The 25,183-nt window shown below is 42.2% G+C and overlaps 1 protein-coding gene across 20 annotated transcripts in view; it reads right to left on the bottom strand.

Moving 5' to 3' along the window:
* Positions 1–25,183, bottom strand: part of THRB (thyroid hormone receptor beta) — a 387,045-nt gene that overhangs the window by 24,445 nt on the left and 337,417 nt on the right. For all 20 annotated transcript variants that reach the window (XM_036849746.1, XM_036849752.1, XM_036849747.1 and 17 more), the window contains 2 exons: positions 6,042–6,142; positions 1,037–1,184 (listed from right to left, as the gene is read on the bottom strand). In XM_036849746.1, coding sequence (XP_036705641.1) covers positions 1,037–1,184; positions 6,042–6,142 — 249 coding nt within the window. The remainder of the gene's footprint in view (positions 1–1,036; positions 1,185–6,041; positions 6,143–25,183) is intronic.

Here is a 25,183-nt window from a genome sequence, read left to right as displayed (position 1 = left end):
TTAAACCAGGGTTTCCAGCCTCATGCCCAGACACAACCCTACTCTTTTTTTTTTTTTTTTAAAAAAAGATTCCTCTTTCTGTCTTCTTTAATGGGCAAACCAGGACGTCCCAGAGATTTTTTGTTGTCGTTCTAGCTGAGAGGACCCTGTATATCGCATAAATGTAGCTGTGACTATTTCCTCTTCACAAGGAAAAATCCTCATTGCGTTCTTTTTGCTTTCCTTTTTTCTTTTCTTTCTTTTACTTTAAACTGAAAGTTGGACTCCTTCATTGATGTGCAAAAATATTTATGCCAGTGGAAACCAGAAACCCTGATGCCTGGCAAAAGGGAGGTCACATGTTGTGAATGACACGATTCTTATCTCATAATTAGATTAATTAAAGTGACTGGTGTAAATCCCTTGCACAGTGTGGGGAGAAGAGACCCCAACGGCTAATCTCACCACCATATGCTGTGGCACTTTGAAAACTGGGTAGGATGACTTCAGCTTGGAATGTTTTTATGGCTAAAAATATAACAAAAAAACCAACTGCAGAATGAGTCATGCAATAGCACTCAAGTTCACATTCTTTAGAAATTTCTGAACACGATGTTTTCTACCAGTGCCCTGACTCCAAAAATGTCCACAAAATAAATTCCTGCCTCTGCTTTTGAAAAAATATTAGTCCTTGTGGTTCTCACCGCATGAATGTTGTGTGGAAAATTACACCTTATCGAGGTGGAAGGACAAGACCTCTCATCTGTAACCTCTGTGCAGACAGAGTACTGCTGACTGTCCTGCAAGCATGTTGGGGACAATTTAACCTCTGTCCCTAACCCATCACCTGGATGCCTTCGGAGTCAGGAGTTGATGGGGAGGGTAGGGAGGAAACCGCCCAGCCATGGCTGGGAGTGAGGGTCCCTGAGAATGCTGGGTGCTCTCCCTCTGTCCACCTGCGTTCCTGCTTTCTTTCCTGCCTGGTTGATTTCCTTGAGCCAACCTTTTCCCCAGTCAACACTCCTTGAATATGAAGCAAAGGAAGAAGGTTACTTACAATCTGTTGCCATGCCAACGTAGATGCATTTTTTAAAGCGACATTCCTGGCACTGATTTCTTGTAACTTTGTCTATGACACATTTTCCTTCATATTTACAGGAATAGGATGGATGGAGATTTTTCTGAATGGTTCTTCTAAAGAAACCCTACATGAAAAAGAAAGACCCAAGACAACCATTTCATATTTTCTAGAAATAAGTGACTCCAGCATTTTGTATCTTCCTGACTGCGATGGATGGTTTTAGACCTTACCTCTGTACGGGCCTATAAGCTCTACCTATTCAAATATAGGGCAGTTGGCCCAAAGTGAATCTAAATAATTCTAAATCTGAGGGAGATGTCAGAGGCTACGGAGTCTCTTCTTATCTTGTTTGGCATTTACTCAAGGCTAACGGGAAAATCTCATGTTCGCATTTACGTTTTCTAAACGATGAGTCATATAAATAAATTATATTATTTCATGCCATAATTGTGTTGCTACATGAAGCTCTGAAGAGGTTTGCTACACTTTATACTGGAGAAATAAGAGCTGAATACTTGTGATGCTTTATTAATTAATTATTAATTAATTTAATCATTTAGTATTTAAAGGGATGCATTAATTGCCTTTAGAGATTTAGTTTAATTCTGGTTTTCGACTCTTGAGATGGCCATGACCAGCTCAGATAGCCCTTGAAACAACAGTCCTTGGGGAGGAGAAAATTCCAAGTTCTTTACCACATTTTTCCCATAGCTCATGGCACTGGAGTTTTCCTTCCCTAGCACCCTTTTTCTCCAATATCTGTAGACATGCGCCCTAAAGTTCAATGTTTCTTCTTCTCTCAAGGTATGGGAGAGGGCCACCTGAGAATACAATGCAGTTCCAGGCTTTGGTGACTTACATAACATCCTCAAGGCTGTGTCATATGAGAACCCTTCTGGACATGATACTCAAGTCTGGTAGGAATTTAGAACGGCAGAAAGCACGTATTGTGAGGGGCGCGTTGCAAAGTGCTGCAGACAAGTGCCATGGCTTCTGTCTCTCCCACAACCTTCTGAGGTCAGTATTCTTAATGTCTCCACCGTGGGGATTAAAAAACTAAGCTTTAGACAGGTTAAATCACTTGCCCCAAATCACATGGCAAGTACGTGCTGGAACTCGGCCTGGAACCCAGGAGTTGGCTTACATGATATAGATTGAGTCCAATTTTACTGTATTATTTAAATGTTTTAGATGAACATATTATAAACAGTCCCGTCTCACCTGCCCCTCAAAATAACCACATCGTTTTATGGTTTAGTGGAATAGCAAGGCACAACAAATTTTGAAGGATGTTGTCCACTAAACCTTAAAGGGACCTCCAACTTTGTTGCATAAATTGGACGGAAATGCCAGTTCATCTAGGCTAACCCAAATGGTAATTATCCCGTTTAACTTGCCCTGGCTTTATGTACTTATACCACTTGCATATTCCTCACTCAGACACAGGAGCTCTTCCTTGTAATGAAGAGGTCCAAGGTAGGATTTTCTACTGGGCATAGCAGAATAAAATGGAAAAATGACAGCAGTAACTGAAGCTCATGGACTTGGTTTCGGGGCATGTTTGCAAACCCCTGATATCACTATTGCTCAATTCCTAACAGAAGAACTGTCATGTTGTATTTGGCTTTGCATCCTTAAACACTGAGTCTATTAGTTTGAATGACATCGATGAACGGTCCTAAGATTCCCGAAAGCACACACGGGGCAGCTGCTGACATGTGTCTCCCGGGTGTTCAAGGTGGGCGGTCCTGCCAAAGCTTGGAAGTCAGGGCCTGCACAGAACGAAAAACAAGCTGCCCCCGCTCCTCCACCCCATCCCCCTCCCTCCAATCCAGCCTTCAAGGGTTACACTTGCTTGAAAGACAGAAGAAACTCAGAGATTCTGGCAAGGAGACATATGTCACAGACAGGGAGGAGGGGAGGACTGGCTGGCATCCTCTTTCTGGAGGACGCAAAGCGACCTAAGTCCGGGGCCTCCAGTGAGCATGCCGGCTGCTGCTCTGAAGATGGGAAATCGTTACTGTGGAGTTGGGAGACCCTTTCTCCCCCATCTGCTCACGCTGGCTTGTGTTCTGGGTGGCGGAAGCCTACTGGGGAGTAAGCCAACAGGAAGGTGGGAACAGGTGATACACCAGATGCAGAGGTAACGTCCATTTCTCCAAAAAAGGCTACTCTGAGCTTTTACAAGGAATGAATGGAATAACTTATACTTGGCTTATTTGGAAAAAATGTTGAGGTCGCAGGCTTCGCTATTCATAGTGCCATCTTTTCTGTGGCTTATCTTGCTGACGCTTCTCGGACACTTCATGGACCAGATCCCTTTTAAGATGTTGGCCTTCCCTAAGCTATGCTAAAAGCATATTTTCCCACATGAAGGGACCACTTTATATGAGTAAATGTTAAAGATGGTAGGTCTCTTAATTTTACAAAGGGACAAAAATTAAGTTTTGGATGTGAACTTGGATAGAAAATACTTAACAGAATCTACTTATAAAAAGCTCTTTTTAGCAGTGAGCTGACAAAAGAGATGTCCCAGGGACTGAATAAGAACATATCTTTCATTGATGATTTGTGGGTGAGTGGAGGTTTTGCTTTATAAATCGACATCAGACTCGTTTCTCTGCATTTTGAGAAGAACTGGATCCATTCCTTAGTGGTCCAAAATGATGCACTAATCAGTGCTACAAGGAACTGTCACCCTCCCAGTTCAATATCTGGGCAACTGTTAAAAAAGCTTAGAGTCTTTCTTTAAAAAGTGATTTACTAGGGGCAGTATCAACATCCTTTCTACAAAAGATGCATGAAAACTGGCCCATCACAACAGACGAAACATCTCCAAAAGATTTCCACTGTCTTCAGGGCAGAAACAGGCAAAAAGGATTCTCCCTCTATAAACTACGAGTTTGGGGTAGAAATACTTGCAAATTACAGGCTTGAGTAAACAAGATGTGAAGCGCAACTTTTTTCATCTTTGGTCGTTTTTCAAAACTGTGTTTCATTTGACCACCTCTTTTGTCTTTTTCCAAGACACTCTGTCCTTACATTAAATGATCTGTGTAACCGCCCTAGGAAGGCTTTCTGATTTTATGATTGGGGCTATCCTGGAAACAGGATTCTGATCCAAGACAAAGGCACCAGGGCTGAGAAATCTAGCTTTCTGCTACATGATTGATTCTTTTAAGTAAACCTCAGTTGAATCAGGCCCCAAACATCCTGTGATCTTGGGAGAAGAGGGTAGTGGTTTTCTTGATCATCATGAAGACATACGTGAGTCAGAGACATGTATTAATAGATTAATAGGCTTGGTTCTCCTTTGTTTAAGTCAATCGCTAACGATCATTAAGTCCTATGTAAGGCACATTTGGTCTTTAGAGTCACTTTGGGAGTTGAGTAATAAATGGAATTGTCATTACAGTCTCCCCCAGAATTCAAAATTTGTCATTAAAAACTGATTTGAGAGAATCTCAACGCTGCATAATCAGGTAGGTAAAAGCCTTAGGAATTGGGGCTAATTTAGAAAAAAGACCCATTTGAATTAGTGAGCTTTTGGAATGAGAGAAAGTATCTAAACTCATGCAGCTTTATTACTTTCAAAGCAAGCCCATAGAATTGGGCTTTCAAGAGACAGTCTGCAAGTTTCCCAGTTAATAAACAGCTGCAACTTATTTGTAATTAACTCCATTAAACTCCTTAAGACATTACTTCCACAGATGTAATAACAACCTTTAGCTCAGTCTTTGTTAAAAGGTAACAAATTCTAGATCAAAGGGGCCTGGATGAATAAGAACGTATTACATCACATTCCAAAATAACAGTCTTGCCTTGAGATCTTAAAAATGACCTCTTTTCAATGGATAGATCATCTCAACACATCAGTAGGCTACATGTTTCCTAATTTTGTGCACAAAAAGTAGGGAGTTTGCATGGAAAATCTTCCACCAGGGAAATGAGACAGGTTAGTATGAAACCGAGCTGTTGATTTTGGTGGTTTAGGGTCAAAGGTTAGGAGAAAAGAGGGTAGTAGGAGGGAGGAAAGGAGAGGAGGGGGTGAGGTGGGTGATGGAGGGGGAAAGACGGACTTGTTTTATAAGCATTAATACGATTTTTGCTCTAGGGTTCATATCTTCTGATAATTTAGTTTAAAATATAGAAGGTAAATAAAACATTCAACAAAAAATTAAAGCCTTTCTCTGACTTACTACCTCCTTTATAAAACATTAGCTGAAAGCACTGGGTTCAGCTTTGTTTACCTTTACAGTGGACTTTATTTTCTAGGCTAGGCTGTTGGACCAAAATGTGTTTGCCAGAAACTCATCTTCACTTTGTTAACAAAAATGTAAGTAGGCAAATTCAGGTTCACCTTCGGGAGGTAAACTGACTGTTGATCACTGGTGTCTTCTTGTCAAGTGTCTCCTGAAGATGGGTCTGGAGAGCGTGTAATTAGCTGATGGACGACCAGAATTTACTTATTGCAGGCTGTGCCCTAAGCCAGTTTGGATAATTTCAGAATATAATTGAACCTAAGTAGCCTCAAAGATATTCCCTAATGGAACCCTTAAAAGTGAGCAAATTCTCTCAGATTCACACTGGCAAATAGCTTGTGGTTGGAGTGAACTGTGTCTCCTTAAACAGTGGAGATAAAACAGGAGGAGAAATGGTTATTTCTTGGGGTGATAGCATGTTATGAAATATCTATGCATTTTTAAACTCAAAGGGAGGCTTTTATTAACTTCTTTTCATTTTATCAATTTTCTCCCTGTCTAAAACACCAGACCTCACACTGTCACAAAACTTCATCTAGTTATTTTTGATTTGGGAAAAAAAAAAATTCAGTTCTTGAATACGGCCCCCAAAATGAAGAGGATGAACACAGGCCATGAATGTCGGGATTTGGCTCTAACAGGAACTTAAACTTCAGGTTGCATTCTGGAGGACTCCTGGAAGGGGCAGGATCGGGGCTCACTGGCCCCAGGACAGTTACCTTGCAGCCTTCACACGTGATGCAGCGGTAGTGGTAGCCAGTGGCTTTGTCACCACACACGACACATAGCTCGTCCTTGTCTAAGTAACTGGGGATGTAGCCTGTGAAGAAGGAAAGGAGAAGCGTGTGAGAAAACAATAGCATGTGAAAGACACACCATAGCCCGGAGGAGGACCAGGAGAGGAGAGGAGGGAGGTGGATGAGGAGGCAAGGCTGACTTGTTTGGTACATTTTAATACAATTTTTGCTTTACAGTTTACATCTTGTGATCACTTAGTTTTAAATATACAAGGTAAGGAAAACATTGAACAAGAAAACATTTTAAAAAGTGACCTAGGGCTTCCCTGGTGGCGCAGTGGTTGAGAGTCTGCCTGCCAATGCAGGGGACATGGGTTCGAGCCCTGGTCTGGGAGGATCTCACATGCCGCAGAGCAACTAAGCCCGTGAGCCACAACTACTGAGCCTGCGCGTCTGGAGCCTGTGCTCCGCAACAAGAGAGGCCGCGACGGTGAGAGGCCCGCGCACCGCGATGAAGAGTGGCCCCCACTCGCCACAACTGGAGAAAGCCCTTGCACAGAAACGAAGAACCAACACAGCCAAAAATAAATAAATAAATAAAATAATAAATTTATTAAAAAAAAAAAGTGACCTAATACACTTTCTCAGTATCTTATATTTCCCTAGGACCTCAGTTCACATTTACAGAGTTAACATTAGGCCCGGGATTTCTGAATGCCTTAGAAACAGGTGTGCTCACTCTTGCTGTGGAGATGGGAACAGGCCCGGAGGCTCTTGTAGCCAATGGATGTGGAAGAGAGGCCGGGGTTTTTTAAAAAATTTATTTATAAGTGGATTTATCATTTTTGTTATACATAACATTATGGGTAATTATTAAAAAGAAAATATAAGATCTTTCAAGAGAAACCTGTTCTTTGCTCCTGAAAGGATTTGTACCCGTTTTCACACCCCAATCACTAACTTAGATTGCTGAACTGGGGAAACAGTTTCTTTTCTTCTTCCTAACACTGTAATACAATAGATTCCTGATTAAACCTTAGAATCACCCTGTTTAAAATGATTGAATCTTAGAATCAACTGTTTAAAAATACTGAATCTGAGAGACCAATCCCCGGAGAATCTTATTTCAATGGCTTTAGGGTGTGGAAACATAGGCATTGAATTTCCTAAAAGCTCTCTGGGTGATTCTAATGTACATCTAGAATTGAGAATCCCTGGGCCTGGGCTTATATGGAGAGATCCAGAGAGGCTGGGATTTGAGACACCTGGGGTGCTCTGGATAACACAGCCTCTTTCGAAAGGCTTATTTCTGAGCTTGTTCTTAGGGGACTTGATCCACTTTGGAACCAAGGCAGCATGCAATAAATTCAGAAAACTTTATAGCTGGAAAGGTCCTGGGAGAGCAGGTAGTTTTGAGGTGAACAGGCCTTCAGAGGTCTGGCCTTCCTCAGGCTCACACTAGAAATTAACAGCAGAGACTTAAATCCAGATCTCCTGACTTCCAGCCCTCCAGTATAAGTTACGTTGGTCTTTTTCTAAAAATAGACAGTTAACTTCAGGTAGAATGAATAAGGCCATCTAAAAAAACAGATTCTTCAAACTTGTGATATTATGATAGCATCAACCAAACAACACTGGCAGTTCCTCAAAAGGTTAAACACAAAGTGACATATGACCCAGCAATTCCACTCTGAGGTAATATACCCAAGAGAACTGAAACCATATATCCACACAAAAACTCATACGTGAAGGTTCAAAGCAGCATTATTCGTAAAATTCAAAATGTAGAAACAACTGAAATGTCCATCAAATCATGAATGGATGAACAAAATGTGGTATACTTGTACAATGGAGTATTATTCAGCCAGGAAAAGGAAAGAAGTACTGTTACATGGTACAACAAGGATGAACCTTGAAAACATGCAGTGAAAGAAGCTAGATACTTCCATTTGTGTTAAATATCTAGAAGAGGCACATTCCTAGAGACAGAAATTAGATTAGTGGTTGCCAAGGCCTGGAGGGAGGCGAGAATGGGGGATGACCACCAAAGGGTACAAAGTTTCTTTTCAAGGTAATGAAAATGTTCTGGAATTTCATAGTGTTGAAGGTTGTATACAACTCTGTGAATATATTGAAAACCACTGAGTGAAAAACCATTGCTTTGAATGAACATATTTTGTACACTTGAAATGTGTGAATTTTATAGTATGTGAAATATGTCTCCATAAAGCTCTTATTAAAAAAACAAAGAAACGAGATAAAAGAGGATGGTTCCGTTCAATCAACATATATATGGGGGTGCTATGTGCCAGGCAACAACATGCCAAGGATCTAAAGATGACTAAGTCTTAATTCTTGGGGCAGCTCTCAGTGTTTTGGGGGAAACAGACAATAACAGATCATCTGCATATAATGAGGTCAGTATTGGGACAGGGCAGTGTCCAAATCACAAGGGGGAAAGTCTTTGAGATGCCTTCCCGCCCACCCCCAGCCCGAGTCCAGGTTGGGCGCTCCCATTCCTCCCCAGGGGCAGCCCTTTTCTTATCTGCATCTTAACAACCTGTGAACTTTTTCCTCCCTTTAGACCATGATCTCTGGTTCACTGCAGGCTTTACAGTTCCAGCTAGACGGCAGGGATCGTATCGTTCACGCTGAAACCCCAGTGTTTGGCACCTGCTTCCTCTGATGGATAGAATCACAGTTTCTCAAGATCGCTGTTGTCAGCCTGTGGTGAAGAGCGCAAGGGAAGAGGCTTATATCTGGACCGTGCAGACGGGCAGGTTGAAGTCTGGAGGCATGCCTGAGAAGGCTCAGGATCTCGGCAAGGGTTTCTGAGAGAGGTGGCAATGCAGACCCAAGAGCCCAAACTTCCAGCCTCGTGAAAACTGCCTTAGAAAGTTTGAACTTTGTTAAAAAAAAAAAAAAAAAAAAAAAAAAGCAACCAAAATTCCACTGAGATTAACACTAAGACATCCAGATTCAAGCTCATCTAAGACTTAGTGATCTGGGGACACGCATGCTCACCAATCATCAACTAGATTCGGTCCCGCTTTCTTTCATGGCTCTCATCACTGGGTTTACTAGAGTGACACGGGGCTAAGGACAGCTTAAGGGAGATGCCATGCTCCCACAACAGAGAAATGAAAATCACTACGTCCAGGCCAGTTTGGTTGAGGTGCCATCACCAAAAGGGGAGATTTGAAGTCTGAATTTTATACACCTTGCTCAGCTTGCTTGTCTACGTTGGTCTATAAAAACCACTATTCATTACACTCAAAGAGAGTCTTTGCTTGCTGGTTAGGTCTCCTCTTTACGTGATCAAAAAACCCCAAATCCCAAGCTGGTATGCCACTATCTGCTAGGTAACAGATGGCGCTCAAATTTAAGGAGAAATACTAATAAAATCTACAGGAAAACTCACGAGGCATTGATTTATTCCAAATACAGTTCTGGGAATAAAGAAATCCATAAAAAGAAACAACATAAAAATTCCAACAGGGCTATGTGTCTAGAGAACCAACTAGTTATCAAGCGTGTAGAATTGGGGGGAGAGTCATAGTGAAAATGGTCAGAAATACTCTGGACCTAACTAACATCTTCCAGTGGTCGGTCTTTAGGAATCAAAAACAATGTGTATATGAGTTCCTTATAAAGTTCAGAGTTTTTAAATAAAAAATTACACGAGTAATACAATTCATTGTAGAAAAACTGAGAGACATAAATTAGCAAAAAACAGACTAACCTATCAACTTTCTACCAGAGAGATAACCACTGTAGCATTTTGGTTTCTACATCGTAGATTAGTATGTTTGACTGTGTGTGCACATGTGCTCATGTGTGCATTGAAACACATGCTCATAAAACACAAAGTAACTTTTATTTTTAATTTATTTTTTAATTAAAAACTTTTTTTATTTTTTGGCTGCGCCACGTGGCCTGTGGTATCTTAGATCCCCCACCAGGGATTGAACCCGTGCCCCCTGATTTGGCAGTGCGGCGTCTTAACCACTGGACCACCAGGGAAGTCCCACAGAGTAACTTAAATAACAAAGTAATCCAATGATTAAAGCATGCACCTCCTGTTAAAGGCAGATGGAATATACATATCCATGTTGTCAGGAAACTACATTTTTTAAAATTAAATTTTCTTATTGAAGTATAGTTGCTGTACAATATTACATAAATTACAGGTGTACAATATACTGATTCACAATTTTTAAAGGTTATACTCCATTTATAGTTATAAACTATTGGCTATATTCCCCATGTTGTACATTATATCCCTGTAACTTATTTTATACCTAATAGTTTGTTCCTCTTACTCCCTGACCTCTATCATGCCCCTCCCCCTTCCCTCTCCCCACTGGTAACCACTAGTTTGTTCTCTATATCTGTGAGTCTGCTTCTTTTTTGTTATATTCACTACTTTGTTGTATTTTTTGGATTCCACAGGTAAGTGATCTCATACAATTTTTGTCTTTCTCTGTCTGACTTATTTCACTTAGCATAATGCCCTCCAAGTCCATCCATGTTGTTACAAATGGCAAATTTTCATTCTTTTTTACGGCTGAGTAGTAATCCATTGTATATATATACCACATCTTCTTTACCCATTCATCTGTTGATGGACACTTAGGTTGCTTCCATGTCTTGGCTATTGTAAATAGTGCTACTATGAACATTGTGGTGCATGTATCTTTTTGAATTAGTGTTTTTGTTTTATTCTGGATATATACCCAGGAGTGGAATTGCTAGGTCATATGGTAGCTCTCTTTTTAGTTTTTTAAAGGGATCTCCATACTGTTCTCCATAATGGTTGTACCAATTTACATTCCTACCAGCAGTGTAGAAAGGTTCCCTTTTCTCTACATCCTCACCAACATTTGTTATTTGTGTTCTTTTTCATGATGGCCATTCTGACAGGTGTGAGGTGATATCTCATTGTGGTTTTGATTTGCATTTCCCCGATGATTAGTGATGTTGAGCATCTTTTCACGTGCCTGTTCACCATCTGCATAGATAGGAAAGCTGCATCTTGATCTCTTAACACCTATAGGTTATGTACAGTTGAGCAGAGTAAAGACTTTTGAGTTCTTGGTATCAGGTGCAGATGGCAGACAGAAGGGAGAGAGAACTGCAGGTCTTTTCCTTCTAATCTCATGTTTGGGAACAAGCTGTACTGCAACTGGACACTGTGTTGCTTGAGGGACATGCCTTGGGAGGGCCGGAGAATATCCATCAGAGTCAGGAAGAAGCAGGACCCTTGCCGTCTCTCTCCCTACCTCACCACTACCAGCCTGCTTTACTCTTTGGTGTTGGCAGTAGGACACTGAAGGTTTCTCTTCTCTGTAGCTTAACAGTTTATGTAGATGGTTGAACTGTTTGGCTTTTAAAGTTCCTGTGAACCCTGGAATCCAGTGATAATTCAATGTACGAGTGGAATGGGCTCCTTCTGTTTTCTTTTTTTTAATATAAATTTATCTATTTATTTATTATTTGTTTTTGTCTGCGTTGGGTCTTCACTGCCGCACGCAGGCTTTCTCTAGTTGCGGCGGGTGGGGCTACTCTGTTGCGGTGCGCGGGCTTCTCATTGCGGTGGCTTCTCTTGTTGTGGAGCACGGGCTCTAGGTGCGCGGGCTTCAGTAGTTGTGGCACAGGGGCTCAGTAGCTGTGGCTCGTGGGTTCAGTAGTTGTGGCTCGTGGGCTCAGTAGTTGTGGCACACAGGCTTAGTTGCTCTGTGGCACGTGGGATCTTCCCGGACCAGGCCTCGAACCCGTGTCTCCTGAGTTGGCAGGCGGATTCTTAACCACTGCGCCACCAGGGAAGTCCCTCCTTCTGTTTTCTGACTGCTAGTCTGAAGGGTGGTTTGCTTTGTTCTCTTATTTCTCCTACATTATTTTCTTGGTGGGTGGATGAATAGGTGATTAACTATGTCTTTAGTTAAACCATCAGAACGTCTACAGAAACATCTACTTAAGTTGGTAGCAGTTGCTTACGTGATCTCACTAGTGCACCCCACCCATCTCTTTCTTTTCTCTAAAATATTAACTCGGAAGCATCTTATTTACCCAAAACAGTCACCACAAGCAATGATGCATCAATCATTATACCTAAGTCCATTATCCATCATTAAATAACTGTCACCAGGGAGTAAAATCTCACACATAGTGAATAGGTAGGTGGGGATTCCCTTAAGGTTACAGAATGTACTTGACAACATCACATGGTAACCAGTTCTCCTAGAGAACTTAACCACTGCTTGCTCTTCTGTCTCAGGGTCTCCATCCTTTTGCTTTTTCATGCTCCCCAAATGAGTCACATGCCGGCCAATACGCCCAGCCAAGGAAAATGCATGCTGCCAGGAGAGCACACTCATTGAATGTCAATATTGTGTTCTGCCTGGAAACAAATATGAGAAGCACATCCCGGAGGCCTGGCTACTCACCTGAGAATTGCATCTGCGAGCTGCCCCAGGTGACTGTTAAAGAAGCGTGGTTGATCACGCCCGAAAACAGGTAAGGCCCATGACTATATGTGATAGTGCAAGGATGATGTATTTTGCCCAGCTTTTATATTCTCAGACGCGTTATTTCTTAGACTAATAAACCATGCTGTCACTTTATCAAGCCTATTATTATGAAAGCAAACTCCATCTGTTTGTTCAACCAAGGGCTTGGAGATTTTTTAGTGGACACTTGGAAATGTCTGATTAATTGCTAAGTATTACCCTGCATGTAAAATGGGTTGACATGATAAAAAATTACTAACATTATTTTTTAACCTTTTTTGCTAGGAGCTTTATCAAGACCTAATTCACATACCATACAATTCAATGGCTTTTGATATATTCACAGAGTTGTGAAATCATCACCACAATCAATTTTAGAACATTTTCATCATCTCCCTAAGAAACCTTGTACCTTTAGAAGTCACTGCCTATCCCTCCCATCTCCTCCATCTGCCCTGCCCTAAGCAACCACTAATCTATTTTCTGTTTCTACAGATTTGCCTATTCTCGACATTTCATACAAATGGAATGGTACAATATGTATTCTTTTGTGACTGGCTTTTCACTTAGCACAATGTTTTCAAGGTTTATCCGTGTCATCGGCAACATTAATTTTTAAAAATTTGATCCTCAGAGGGACTTGGTATGTGGAAGGAAAGTTGTGAGCATTTGCGCTAGAAATCATGCAACAGGGAGCAAGCTTGGCTTCTTGGTTTGCACTGAATGCAATTCACTTGGTTTCCCATGAATGGGTAAAATCAGAAGACTGGCTAGTTTAACTCTTTTGAGTGAATTATAACAGCATCTCAGGTCCTAGGAGAAGAAACACTGGGCCCTCCCTTGTCACGTTGGCAGACACACAGTCCTTAGGAATAGAACATAAGGCAGATCTTGGTGGCAGGTGTAAAGGAGAAGGAGCTGCCTAGGCAGGTCAATCCAGCAGAAGTGGAGAGGAGCCGAGCTCAGAGACCATTTCCAACCTGGCTAATCTTTCCTTCTGTGTCAGACCACTTGCCTAGCACAACCAGTCCTGGCATCTAAAAGGAGCAGTGGTTATTATTGGTGGTGGGGAATCCTTTGGGCAGTTCAGAAAGGTACTGATTCATGGTGAAGTTAGTGCTAAGGACCCTGAGTGGTTTGGGTCAGGCTATCGGATGAGAATATATTTTCACACCCTGAAGGAAGCTAAACCATTAGCAAGTTTAGTCTTTTTTCCAATTTTAATGGAACTTCTTCAAATCATCCCACAGCTCAGGTCCTTCTGATTTAAGCTTTTTTCCCCACTGCCACCTTCTTCCTGATGTCATTTCTTTATGTAGTTAAAAAATCTTGAACAGTTCATTGCTTAGCTTTTTCCTAAGATACTAATCCTGACTCTTCTTACATCTAATTCTTGGTACTAGATAACGTTTTGCATCACATTAATATTTAACCCTCTGATAAACACTATATTCATCCATCCATCCATCCATCCATCCATCCATCCATCCATCTCCATCCATCCATTTGTCTGTCCATAGATGTGTCCATCTGTCCATCCATCCATCCATCCATTCATCCACCCATCCATCCATCCATCCATTTACTTAACAACCATGTACGGCCCAGTGTGTAAGAAATGGGGTTCAAACTTGAAGCACTGTTAACTTTAAAGGTGTTCTTTCATTACTGTCTGCAAATTCCCAGCAGAGCTACCCAGAGGCTCCCATTCATGAAATCTTTCTTCAGAAAAGCACCGTCTCTCCGCTCTCCCCCCATGGCATCACTGAGCATCTCTGCTCTATACCTTGCCCTCTGGCTGGCTGAGGGGGTGAAGATACCCGAGTTCCAAGTCTTCAAACTCTAGAGCTCTGCGGGGTGTGGGCAGAGGAGGGAAAGGGAAGCAGAAGGAGGGCCAGGTCAGAGTTGTTAATCCAGAAAAGGGGAGAGGACATGATGACAAAGGACTCTGGATTTCCTTCATCTTGGAAGTCTTAGGGCAGAAAAGGGGGGCAAAGCAAGTTTTAGATTATTTCTTCTGACTCAAGAATTCCTGAAACCAAAATATTTCATTTTTAGGGCTAACCTTGGGCATAATACAGTTTCACACACAAGAAGTCCCTAACTAACCTTCCTTCTCCCTGTCCCCATAGACTCCAACCCTCCGGAGCTGACAAAGCCTTTCAATCCACAATTAGAGCTAAAACCACTTGAAGATGCAAGTCACTAAGATGGGGAAAAGACTTGTATAACCAGCCAGTCAAAATTTTAATCAAAAGGATACACACACTGGCCATCTGCAGTGTTTGGCTTTCAGAGTGTTTAAAAATCTCAGCCAATTTTTAAAACCAGGATTTCACATAAAATCCAGATTTCTTGCTTCATGTGAAAAATGAGAAGATCTGGGAATATTGAGCCCAAATTCTCCCAGGGCAACAATCAATTGAACAGAGAAGGGCAGCCCACCTGCTAATAATGAGAGAGACTTCCTAGTTCTCTGCAGTCAGCACCCCTCCCTAAGGTGTCCCAACTCTGAGGCCAAATGTCAGTTGCCATTTATGTTTATTCTTGCATCGTCTTTTGATAAGTAAAGAAATATTTCACAGAATTTTTTATCTTTGTCAAAAGTGGGAAGACAAAAGTAATTCAAGAAAAATGAAATGATGTATGTCTTTATGGAAGTGAAAAATCTTATCCTGTGACATATAAACAATGTGTGTGATGGTTGAAAAATTTAAATTAAGTAGTCCTTATGGAACAACTGTGCCTCTCTGTTATTAATGTCAGCTCTCTGGTGCTTATAATCATTGGAGTTTTGGAACTCTGGTACTGATGAGATCATTTCCTGTTTTATTTATTTACTATTTATTATTTTTATTTTTGGCCGTGCTGCTTGGCTTGTGGGATCTTTTTTTTTTTTAATTATTTTATTTAATGTATTTTATTTTTTTTTTGGCTGTGTTGAGTCTTTGTTGCTGTGTGCGAGCTTTTCTCCAGTTGCGGCGAGCAGGGGCCACTCGTCCTTGTGGTGTGCGGGCTTCTCATTGCGGTGGCCTCTCCCGCTGCGGAGCACAGGCTCTAGGCGTGTGGGCCTCAGTAGTTGCGGTACACGGGCTCAGTAGTTGTGGCTCGCGGCTCTAGAGCGCAGGCTCAGTAGTTGTGGTGCACGGGCTTAGTTGCTCCGCGGCATGTGGGATCTTCCCGGACCAGGGCTCGAACCCGTGTCCCCTGCATTGGCAGGTGGATTCCCAACCACTGAGCCACCAGGAAAGCCCCAGCTTGTGGGATCTTAGTTCCCCGACCAAGGATTGAACCTGGGCCATGGCAGTGGAAGCACCGAGTCCTAACCACTGGACCACCAGGGAATTCCCAATCAGTTCCTGTTTTTTAACCTGTTTAGGTTTAGAAAGCAGGAAGGTAAAGTGTATTAGAAGAATGAGGAGGGACTTCCCTGGTGGCGCAGTGGTTAACCCAATGCAGCCAAAAAAAAAAAAAGAATGGGGAAAGGGGGAGAGCAGACAGGGTCATCAGAAACAGGCACCGTGACTGCCTCTGATTTTGCTTTGAGAGTCAATTTACAGCATCAGGCTTACACAGAAGCATCCACAGTTATTTCGTGCCCTGCATGTTTGAGAAAAATGGGTGCCTTTTTAAAATCTGAATATCCATTCAGAATGAGACTCAAGGCTCTAGATCTAAAAATGTGGGCTACCAGCTCTTCAGCATGATGTCATGAAGGGAAGGAGCAAGTGGGTTTGTCATCAGGATGACGTCACTGTTGGTCTAAGCGGCACTGGGCGCCTGAAGGCATCCCTGCAGCTTCACAAAGCGGGAAGTACAGGAGGTTACCGCCTTCGTGTGCTTACGATCTACACAGAGCTGACGTCAACGAGCCTATAAGATGAAAAGCACCGGATGCAGACCATGGGAACTATCTGTAATGCATATATGTAAGTAGCAATGTTGCAGGTGTATATGTATATGTATGTTCAAGTGAACTCCATTTTGAAACGATTCAATGTACAAAGATCTAAACTCTTGAATTTGAAAGCCAAGGAGGGATTTTTCTCATGACAAAAAGAACCTTTACAAAAGATCCTTTATTTCAGATGTTCTCCAAATATTAAGTGCTTTTAATGCAGTGGTTCTCAACTGAGGGTGATTTCGCCCCCAAGGGGACACTTGGCAATATCTGGAGACACTGCTGGTTGTCACAGCTGGGTGAGGGGTGAGGCTTGGGTGCTACTGGCATGTAGTGTCCAGAGGCCGGGGCTGCTGCTGAACGTTCTACAAGGCGCAGTTCAGCCCCACGACAGAGAATATCTGGCCTCAAAAGTCATTCGTGCCAAGATGGAGAAACTCTGGTTTAATACACATTGTATATATTTTATTTTCCTCAAAAAGAGGTGATTTACACAAATGATTCAGCACTATTATATTACGCAAGGGATACTTGTCTTTGAAGTCAGGGCTGGTCAGGAGCAGGGCTTTTGGAGAGAATAAGGTGCTGGTTAAATAGAAAAGGCTGATGAGCTGAGAGCTGAATCAGTGACCTGAAGGCTGAGAAGGGCAGGGCACACACTGGGGTGTGGCTGGGAAAAAAAGTATCATTGGTTCAGGGATGGGGGGCAGTATGGCTGAGAGAGGAGACTGGCTGAGATTTCTGGAACAGAGTGTATGGGAGGAAGCACGAAACCAGAATCCAGACGGAACTCTCTGGGGCAGGGAAGAGGTGGTGGAGTTCGTGTGTGATCCAACAGGTCATGGAAAGGGTCTGAACGTCTGAGGGTGGGTGGAGAGGGCAGGGAGGAACTGCCACTGAGCGGCCGGAAGCAGAGGCTCTGGGGGAGAAGAGGGGGGACAGGCAGAGAAGAGGACACGATGGCATGGCGGGCAGTTTCTGCAGACAAGGAACGGGGGTGGGTGCAGTGACCGACCACTCTGGGCGTCTCCTGGAGAACGGAGGAGATTCTCTAAAGCAGCTGGTAGAGAGGGCGCTGAGATGAGCCTGGTACCAAGGACAGCGCACGGAGGCGCCGTGGTCATGAGGGTGTGGAAAAGGGAGAACGCAGAGCCTGAGCGAGCACTGGGTGGTATCAGGACAAGGAAGGGGGTCCTAAAAGCTGGCCCAGAACAGATGGTAGAGCGGGAAGCAACTGGACCTCAGGCTGAATGCACCTGAATGCTGGGAGCCGAGAAAAAAGCTTTGAGTTCGTGGAGGGATGTGAGGTGGTGGACGTGAACCCCATAGGCAGGAAGTAAACAGCTCCAACATTCCTTCCCAAGCCTGCCGGCACCTGACTTCAGTTTCTCATAAGACCTTGGATTCTTGCTGTTAGCTTTCATCTCGAGGAGTGGCAATGGATGCCTGAGGATGGGCATACAATGAAATCTCTGAAGGACATGCCTTGACAAGACAGGTACCTGATTCTCAGGAAAGAGAAGAAAGAAGAGTCAGCTCATGCTTTGTCTGCACTTGGACTTGGTTTGGAAACGACTATTGTTCCTTCCTCTGCTTGCATTTCTGGGTGCTGAGAGGCACTTTCATGCAACAAATGTGTTTTGTATTTTTAAAAAACGGTTCTATTATTTTCTGGAGTGGTGTTGACTCTTCATAGTATATGGGTGGCAATGCCCAATTTGAAATCCTACATTTACATCAGCATCCTTACAATTACAAAAGCGTTGCAGAAAAGTCTGCAGTTGCATTAACCTCTTAAGTATTACATTGTAAAGACATGATGCCTACAACACTTGGTTCATTGGGCAGACTGATCATATATGTGTTTAAATTAAACAAATCCAACTAGGGAGGAAGAGCAGGGGTGGGAGAGACTGGGGAAGAAAGAGGAAGACTGAGAGAGAGAGAGAGGTAGAGGGGAAATAGTAGGGGAAAGAGACAAAAGGGAAGGAGAAGGCGAGAAGGAAGGGTTGAGAAAGAGAAGTTGAGATAGTGTGCCATCATTTCATATTCAAGTTCATGACAGTGGGACTCATGAATCTTCCCTTTTTTGGTCTCCTTTTCTGCCTGCCTCTCACTGGATTGAATGTGATTCTAGGGTTTAAAGGTACTTGTTTCTCCTGTAACATTTTTTTCAGGGCAGCCCATGGAACCATCCTATCCCCAAATCTACTGTATAGCAATCCTTCTTTAACTTTAAAAGAGGCTAAGGAAATTCTAATTAGAGATCGTATTTCTTTGGGGCTTAACTCTTGTTTTTAATCCATTTCTCATGTCTACACAATTATTCACATACAGTCAACAGAGCTGCAGAACATGAAAAAAAGACTTCGATTCCTGACCTGAGACAGAGGGGCAATGAAAACAGATACAGAAAGGACAGCTCTATGTGGAGTTTCTGCTTCAGGTATGAATATTTCTTTCTGCACTAGTAAGAACGCAGCTGTAAAACAAGCACACGTGCAGTCAAAACCCCAAACGGAACAGGACAAACACACGCCATCTCCTTGATCCTGGCTCAAAACCAGGAAATTCTTACCCTCTTGGACATGATAACCAACTTGGATACAAACACACTAGCTACATTTTTGGACGTGCCATTCCTGTAAAGATGGCACGGAGAATGTTGAGCGAAGAATCCTGTGGAGGAGGGTTGCACAGGACAGACACTCCAAGGAAGGATTCTGTTGAAGCAGACCCAGAGGCGAATTGGCCAAGTTGCCCACAGAGCGGCCAGACTCAAGCTCTTTGGGGACTTTGGGATGTAACTGGAATTTCTGGTGGAAACAGCTAGCATCTCCCGCCAAAAAAAAAAAAAAAAGATATCGACTTTTAGCTCTGCTGAAACCTCTGCCACGAAGGAGAAGTCGCGGCACCCTGGCTGCCAATTCCCTTTCCCTCCGTCTGATTTCTAAACTTAACTCTCCCCTTCCTCCCTAGCTGGGGCCAGGAAGAAAGTGTGAAGCAGAACTGGTTGTGTTGGCTGATTTTAACATAACAAACCATGGCTAGGTTACTTGAAAGATTAAAAACTAAGGAGCTCGTATCTTCTTAGTGATTGCTCGAGTTCTTTTTAGTGATTGCTCGAGTTCTTTTTATTTGTCCCTAACTTTTAAAAATTAAAAATGTCTTTTCTCGTATACTATAGGAAAATTTGACAGACATCACAGTCTGCATTTCAGCCCCTCTCAATGTGAAAATTATACTGCCCCCCCCTTCTTAAAGTTTTATTCTAAGTTTGATTCAATGAACTGCATTCTGACTCTTCCTTATTAATTCAGGTTCTCAGAGCTTCAGGAGCCTGATAACTTTTTCTCCTCTTGGTTATAAATGTAAAAACAGAGACAAACAACACAAAGAGAACTAAATCATTCTGAAGACTGTTATTGAGATAACCAGTCTTGTCACTGGGTTCTGTAGCCTTCCTTTACTTTATCTATGTGTACTTATACACACTTTTTTTTTTTTTTAACAAGCTGATGATCATTCTCTACATACTGGAAAACTCCAACTAAAGGCTAGAGAATAAGCCATCCTTAAAAAAATAATGAAAAATTTAAGACAGCTGCATTATTGAAGAGTGTCTAGAGTTGTGACAGCGACAAGCACAGATGAAGCAATTATGAATTTCATGAAAATAGATAAAAATCCAATTGGAATAATGAGGCCTGCCGCACTGAACACCTGTTTATTGTCTTAATTGTGCCTTAAGGAGATACTACTGATGTTCTCCAACAACAGCAAAAATCAATAATGGATCAATATGGATAAACGCGTTGGGTCCGACCTTTTGTCCTAAGAGACAGTTGACAGCTGGGTTTAGTTTTACTGGGATTTACTTAAAGACTTGTAACAGTAAATAATGGCGCATTTAAGAATATTTGCCTGCTCTGATTGAGTGAGTTTGGCAGGTGGCAGTGGCCTTTCAATGGCATATGGCTTTGAGAAATTACATCAATATATGCATACAATGTGTCTTAGCCTCTGGTTCATGAGTCAAGTTGATTAGTAAAGAATCGCTGGTTTAGCATTTTATAAGCAAATATTCTCCAGCACAGGTGGAAGAAAATACAGTGAAAAGACAAAAGAAGAAAGAGTAAAAAAGCCTGTAAAGTTTTGCAAGAACTTTTAAGAATAGTGGAATGCCCCAATACAGAGAGAGACCAATATTTTCTTGAGATCCTACAACATTAGGAAAGGCATATATATCCAGGCATGTCTAATGAGGCAGTGTTAACTGCTTTTCAAAGACAAATTACTTTTAAGTATAATATTAAATGAAACAGAAAGCACACAATCTACCTCAAACATTCGCATTAGGGTGTCCCTTATAATAAATGAGAATTTCTGATGCCTTTCAAGAGGAGGTGAAGCTAAATGAAAATCAGATGAACGACTCTGAATATGTTTTACGCTGTAATTCCCTTCATATTTCATATCTAGAAGTTACGGAATAGCATAGAAAATACAAATACAGGATATGGTAAAAACTAAAAGGGGTTTTAGTTTTAGTTTGTTTTTTAAAATTTTGTTTAATAGTTTTCAAAACAGGCTACTTTTAATTGTGGAGTCGCATTAAGAAAAGCAAATGATAATTTTTATAGGAGTCACAATCAAATAAACCACATTATGTTTTAAGCTAATTTCATAGAGAAATTCATCTCTGAAGCTCAGAGGGCATTATATTCTTGCAAATTATGGAAACCTGTACATTTGGTCTCCTCTGCAATATCCAGTGGACTGTTCACAGGAAAAATGAGTTTCTGGGATATTTGCACTAGAATTTAAGCTATTTTCAAAAGCATTTCTATCTGGCAGTTGCTATTAAGTTCCTTGAGTATTACCAGTTTGCCTCTTTTATTTTAGTTTTTGGTAATACAAGACAGATTCTACCGATAGAAAATTAAACAGCATTGGAGAGCCACAGTGTCTATTAAAAGAAGTGGATATTGCACTTGTTTGAATATTGGATATTTTGAAGGCTATATCACTTTGTTTCGTACAGAGTTCATTTGACTTGATTGCAGACGTGTCCAACTTTAGGGACACAATGGCAAGATAAAGTGTATCAGTTTCTTTATGAGTTTTATATTCTTACAGCTTGTTATGATTACAAGTAGATTCCTTACAGTTTACATGGATAAGTAAATATATTAAAAAGAACATTTACAAATGCCAACATATCAACATTATAGTACTGTCAAAAAAATCACGGAAATATTTTACTAGTTACCTAAAATAAACTTGCACTATGAAGTGCCAAGAAAAAGTCAAATGAGTTTTTAAATCTGAACCTCAGCCGAGGAGAATGATCCCACTTCAAATGCCTCAGTGTCTGTCCACCAAGGGGAAGCCTTTACGTATTTTCTTTAGCAAAGAAGCTGACAGTATTCCCTACGGGCAGCATATATCCACACGCGCGCGCGCACCCGCGCTTTAGAGGTAACATACACACAGCCTCGAGAAACCAACTCCATCCAGCTTTCATATAGGAAGAAAAAAGTGCTTGGAAATCTCTGTCGTTCAAGGACCCCTTTCGATCACTTAGCAACCTCTCTTTCCTGCTCTTTTTAATTTCAAACATTCAGCGTTCGAAGTCGAAGATTTGACGAAGCGGATGCAAAGTGTCCCTTTCAAACACCCCAGAGACAGACACGGAGACTTGGATCAAATGGAAGTAAGATGGTCCCTACCTTTTTTCTGAGAGTACGATGGCGACTGCAGTTGAGAAAAAGTAGGCTTTTCTTCGGTGAAATATTCAGGTTGGCTGTATTGATTCAGGGCCATGTCCAAGTCAGAGTCCTTGCTTTTCAGCATGTTTCCAGGGTAACTACAGGTATAAGGCTGATTCACTGCCCAGGCCTGTTCCATATATATGTTGTTACTGGGCACAGCCTGAGCGTTGCAACCACTGTAACCTGGACTGTCTTTGAAATACGCGTAATAATCAGTGGCCTGCATGTAGCAGTTGCTGCCGGCAGCTGGGTGTACTTCATAGAGTTCTTGCACACAGAAGTTCATTTTGCTGCCCGGGTTCCGCTTCTACTTTACATATACACACACTCTATGCATGCGATCCCCAGCCCATACACCCCGAGAGCTGGGCATATACGGCAAGCATCGTCCCTCCATACACATGAAAGGAGAAGAGAAGATGAATAAACACCACCCAGCACACGGCAACCCAGCCTGCTGTACTTTGCGATAGCACCTGATGTGCTGAAATCCTATTTAGGTGGAGGTGTCTTTGGAGCTGGCCTGCCATTCAAACATATTGGAAAGCAGATTTCTGACTATCAAAGGTCTTAAGCTGTGAATTCAGCTAATTCCTGGGGAAGATGGCAGGCAGGTAGGGATGACTTCCACCCAGCCAGAGGAGTGACGGCAACGATGTTTCTGTGGCTCTGAGGCCGGGAAGATCCATTTTATATGCTGTTTTTGAACCTCTTTCGACGTGATTAGAAAATGATTACTCATTGTTATGTCATTTTGGTTGACAACTGAAGCATGAAACATTATAAAGACATCTTAGAGACTATCCTTGGATACACAGAAAATCCGAAAATCAATAATCTAGTTTATTAGCACGGACCAGAGAAAATCCAGTAGTAACGAGCCTGATGACTGACTCCAGAACATTAATCTAGTCACACAAACGTTAGAGGTTACATCTGTTGTCGAATGTGACCGACGGGCTTTTCAAGCAGCATCCACCTATCTTCCTAATGACACACAGGGCCCTCGAGTTTTGAAAACACGCCACGGAGGGCACGTCTGAAAATACCTCTGGTGCTTGTGAGTTCCCTTCTGCTGCTGGCTCCTGGTGATTTTCTACACCATTAGCCTAATCGACATGAAACCTCCAGTTAACTTCACTTTGCTCATTCTGTCTTGGTTGTGTTTGTAAGTGCATGAGGGGGGAGAGAGTACCGACACCCTAAATGCAGAGCACCCCTCTGTAGACGCAGTGTCCCTGTTCTGATTGTGGGTAACAGCATTCTTAACAGTCGTCTGTGCAAGCTGTGTGCAACTATCTTTTATTTTTTTAATAGTATGCTACCTCTTTCTCTCTTTTTTTAATTTAATTTTTATTTTATATTGGAGTATAGTTGATATACAATGTTGTGTTAGTTAAGAATGTAACAGAATTCTTTTTTTAAAAAATATTTATTTAGGGGCTTCCCTGGTGTCGCAGTGGTTGAGAATCTGCCTGCTAATGCAGGGGACACGGGTTCGAGCCCTGGTCTGGGAAGATCCCACATGCCATGGAGCAGCTGGGCCCGTGAGCCACAACTACTGAGCCTGCGCGTCTGGAGCCTGTGCCCCGCAACGGGAGGGGCCGCGATAGTGAAAAGGCCCGCGCACCGCGATGAAGAGCGGTCCCCGCACCGCGATGAAGAGTGGCCCCCACTTGCCGTAACTAGAGAAAGCCCTCGCACGAACCGAAGACCCAACGCAGCCAAAAATAAATAAATAAATAAATAAATAAATAGTAAAAAAAAAAAAAAAAAATTTATTTATTTATTTATTTATTTTTGGCTGCGTTGGGTCTTCGTTTCTGTGCGAGGGCTTTCTCTAGTTGCGGCAAGCGGGGGCCACTCTTCATCGCGGTGCGCGGGCCTCTCACTGTCGCGGCCTCTCTTGTTGTGGAGCACAGGCTCCAGGCACGCAGGCTCAGTAGTTGTGGCTCACGGGCTTAGTTGCTCCGCGGCATGTGGGATCTTCCCAGACCAGGGCTCGAACCCGTGTCCCCTGCATTGGCAGGCAGATTCTCAACCACTGTGCCACCAGGGAAGCCCTGTAACAGCGTTCTTAACAGTCGTCTGTGGAAACTGTGTGCAACTATCATTTTTTTTTTTATAGTATGCTACCTCTTTCTCTGTTTTTAAATTTTTAATTTTATATTGGAGTATAGTTGATTTACAATGTTGTGTTAGTTTCAGGCGTACAGCTAAGTGATTCAGTTGTACATATACATATATCCATCCTTTTTCAGATCGTACAACTATCAGTTTATTCCCATTCAGTTCTGCTTTTGAGATGATCTTTGAGCTTAATTTAAGTGGTATTCACGCACTTGACATTTAAAGATAGTGATCCAAAAGGGAAAAGCATTTTCTTGGAGAATCACCATATAAGACGTGAACAAATACCAAGTTAGAGCTTAAAAGCTTGCTAAGATGATGACCAGTGGTGTTTTCTCCATGTGGATGGTGGTGAGTATGTGTGTTCTAGATCATGATTCAGGAAGGGTGGGCACTGCTTTCTTTTCTTTCTTTATTTTTTTTTTATTAAGGAATTAAAAAAATATATATATATATATATTTATTTATTTGACTGTGCCGGGACTTAGTTGTAGCACGCGGGATCTAGTTCCCTGTGCACGGATCGAACCTGGGTCCCCTGAATTGGGAGCGTGGGAGTCTTAACTGCTGGACCACCAGGGAAGTCCCGGAAGCTGATTTCTTTGAAGCTGGAGGTTCTTTCTCTTTCTTCTGGAGACTTAGTTGGCAGGGTTGGCCTAGGGAGGTAACATGTACGTTTGGGTTCCTGTGAAATACCTCTTGGTATTTCCTTCCTAAGGGACCACAGACAATGTGATGTTGTAATATTCAAGAGTGATACCTCCGCTTTGGACACAAAGCTCCAGTCAATTGCAACGTACAATTTTGGGC

Source organism: Balaenoptera musculus, chromosome 4 (assembly GCF_009873245.2).
Source record: "Balaenoptera musculus isolate JJ_BM4_2016_0621 chromosome 4, mBalMus1.pri.v3, whole genome shotgun sequence".
Taxonomy (NCBI): Eukaryota; Metazoa; Chordata; class Mammalia; order Artiodactyla; family Balaenopteridae; genus Balaenoptera; species Balaenoptera musculus.
The sequence above is the reverse complement of the archived record's forward strand: the minus strand, read 5'-3'. Positions and strand labels throughout refer to the sequence as shown.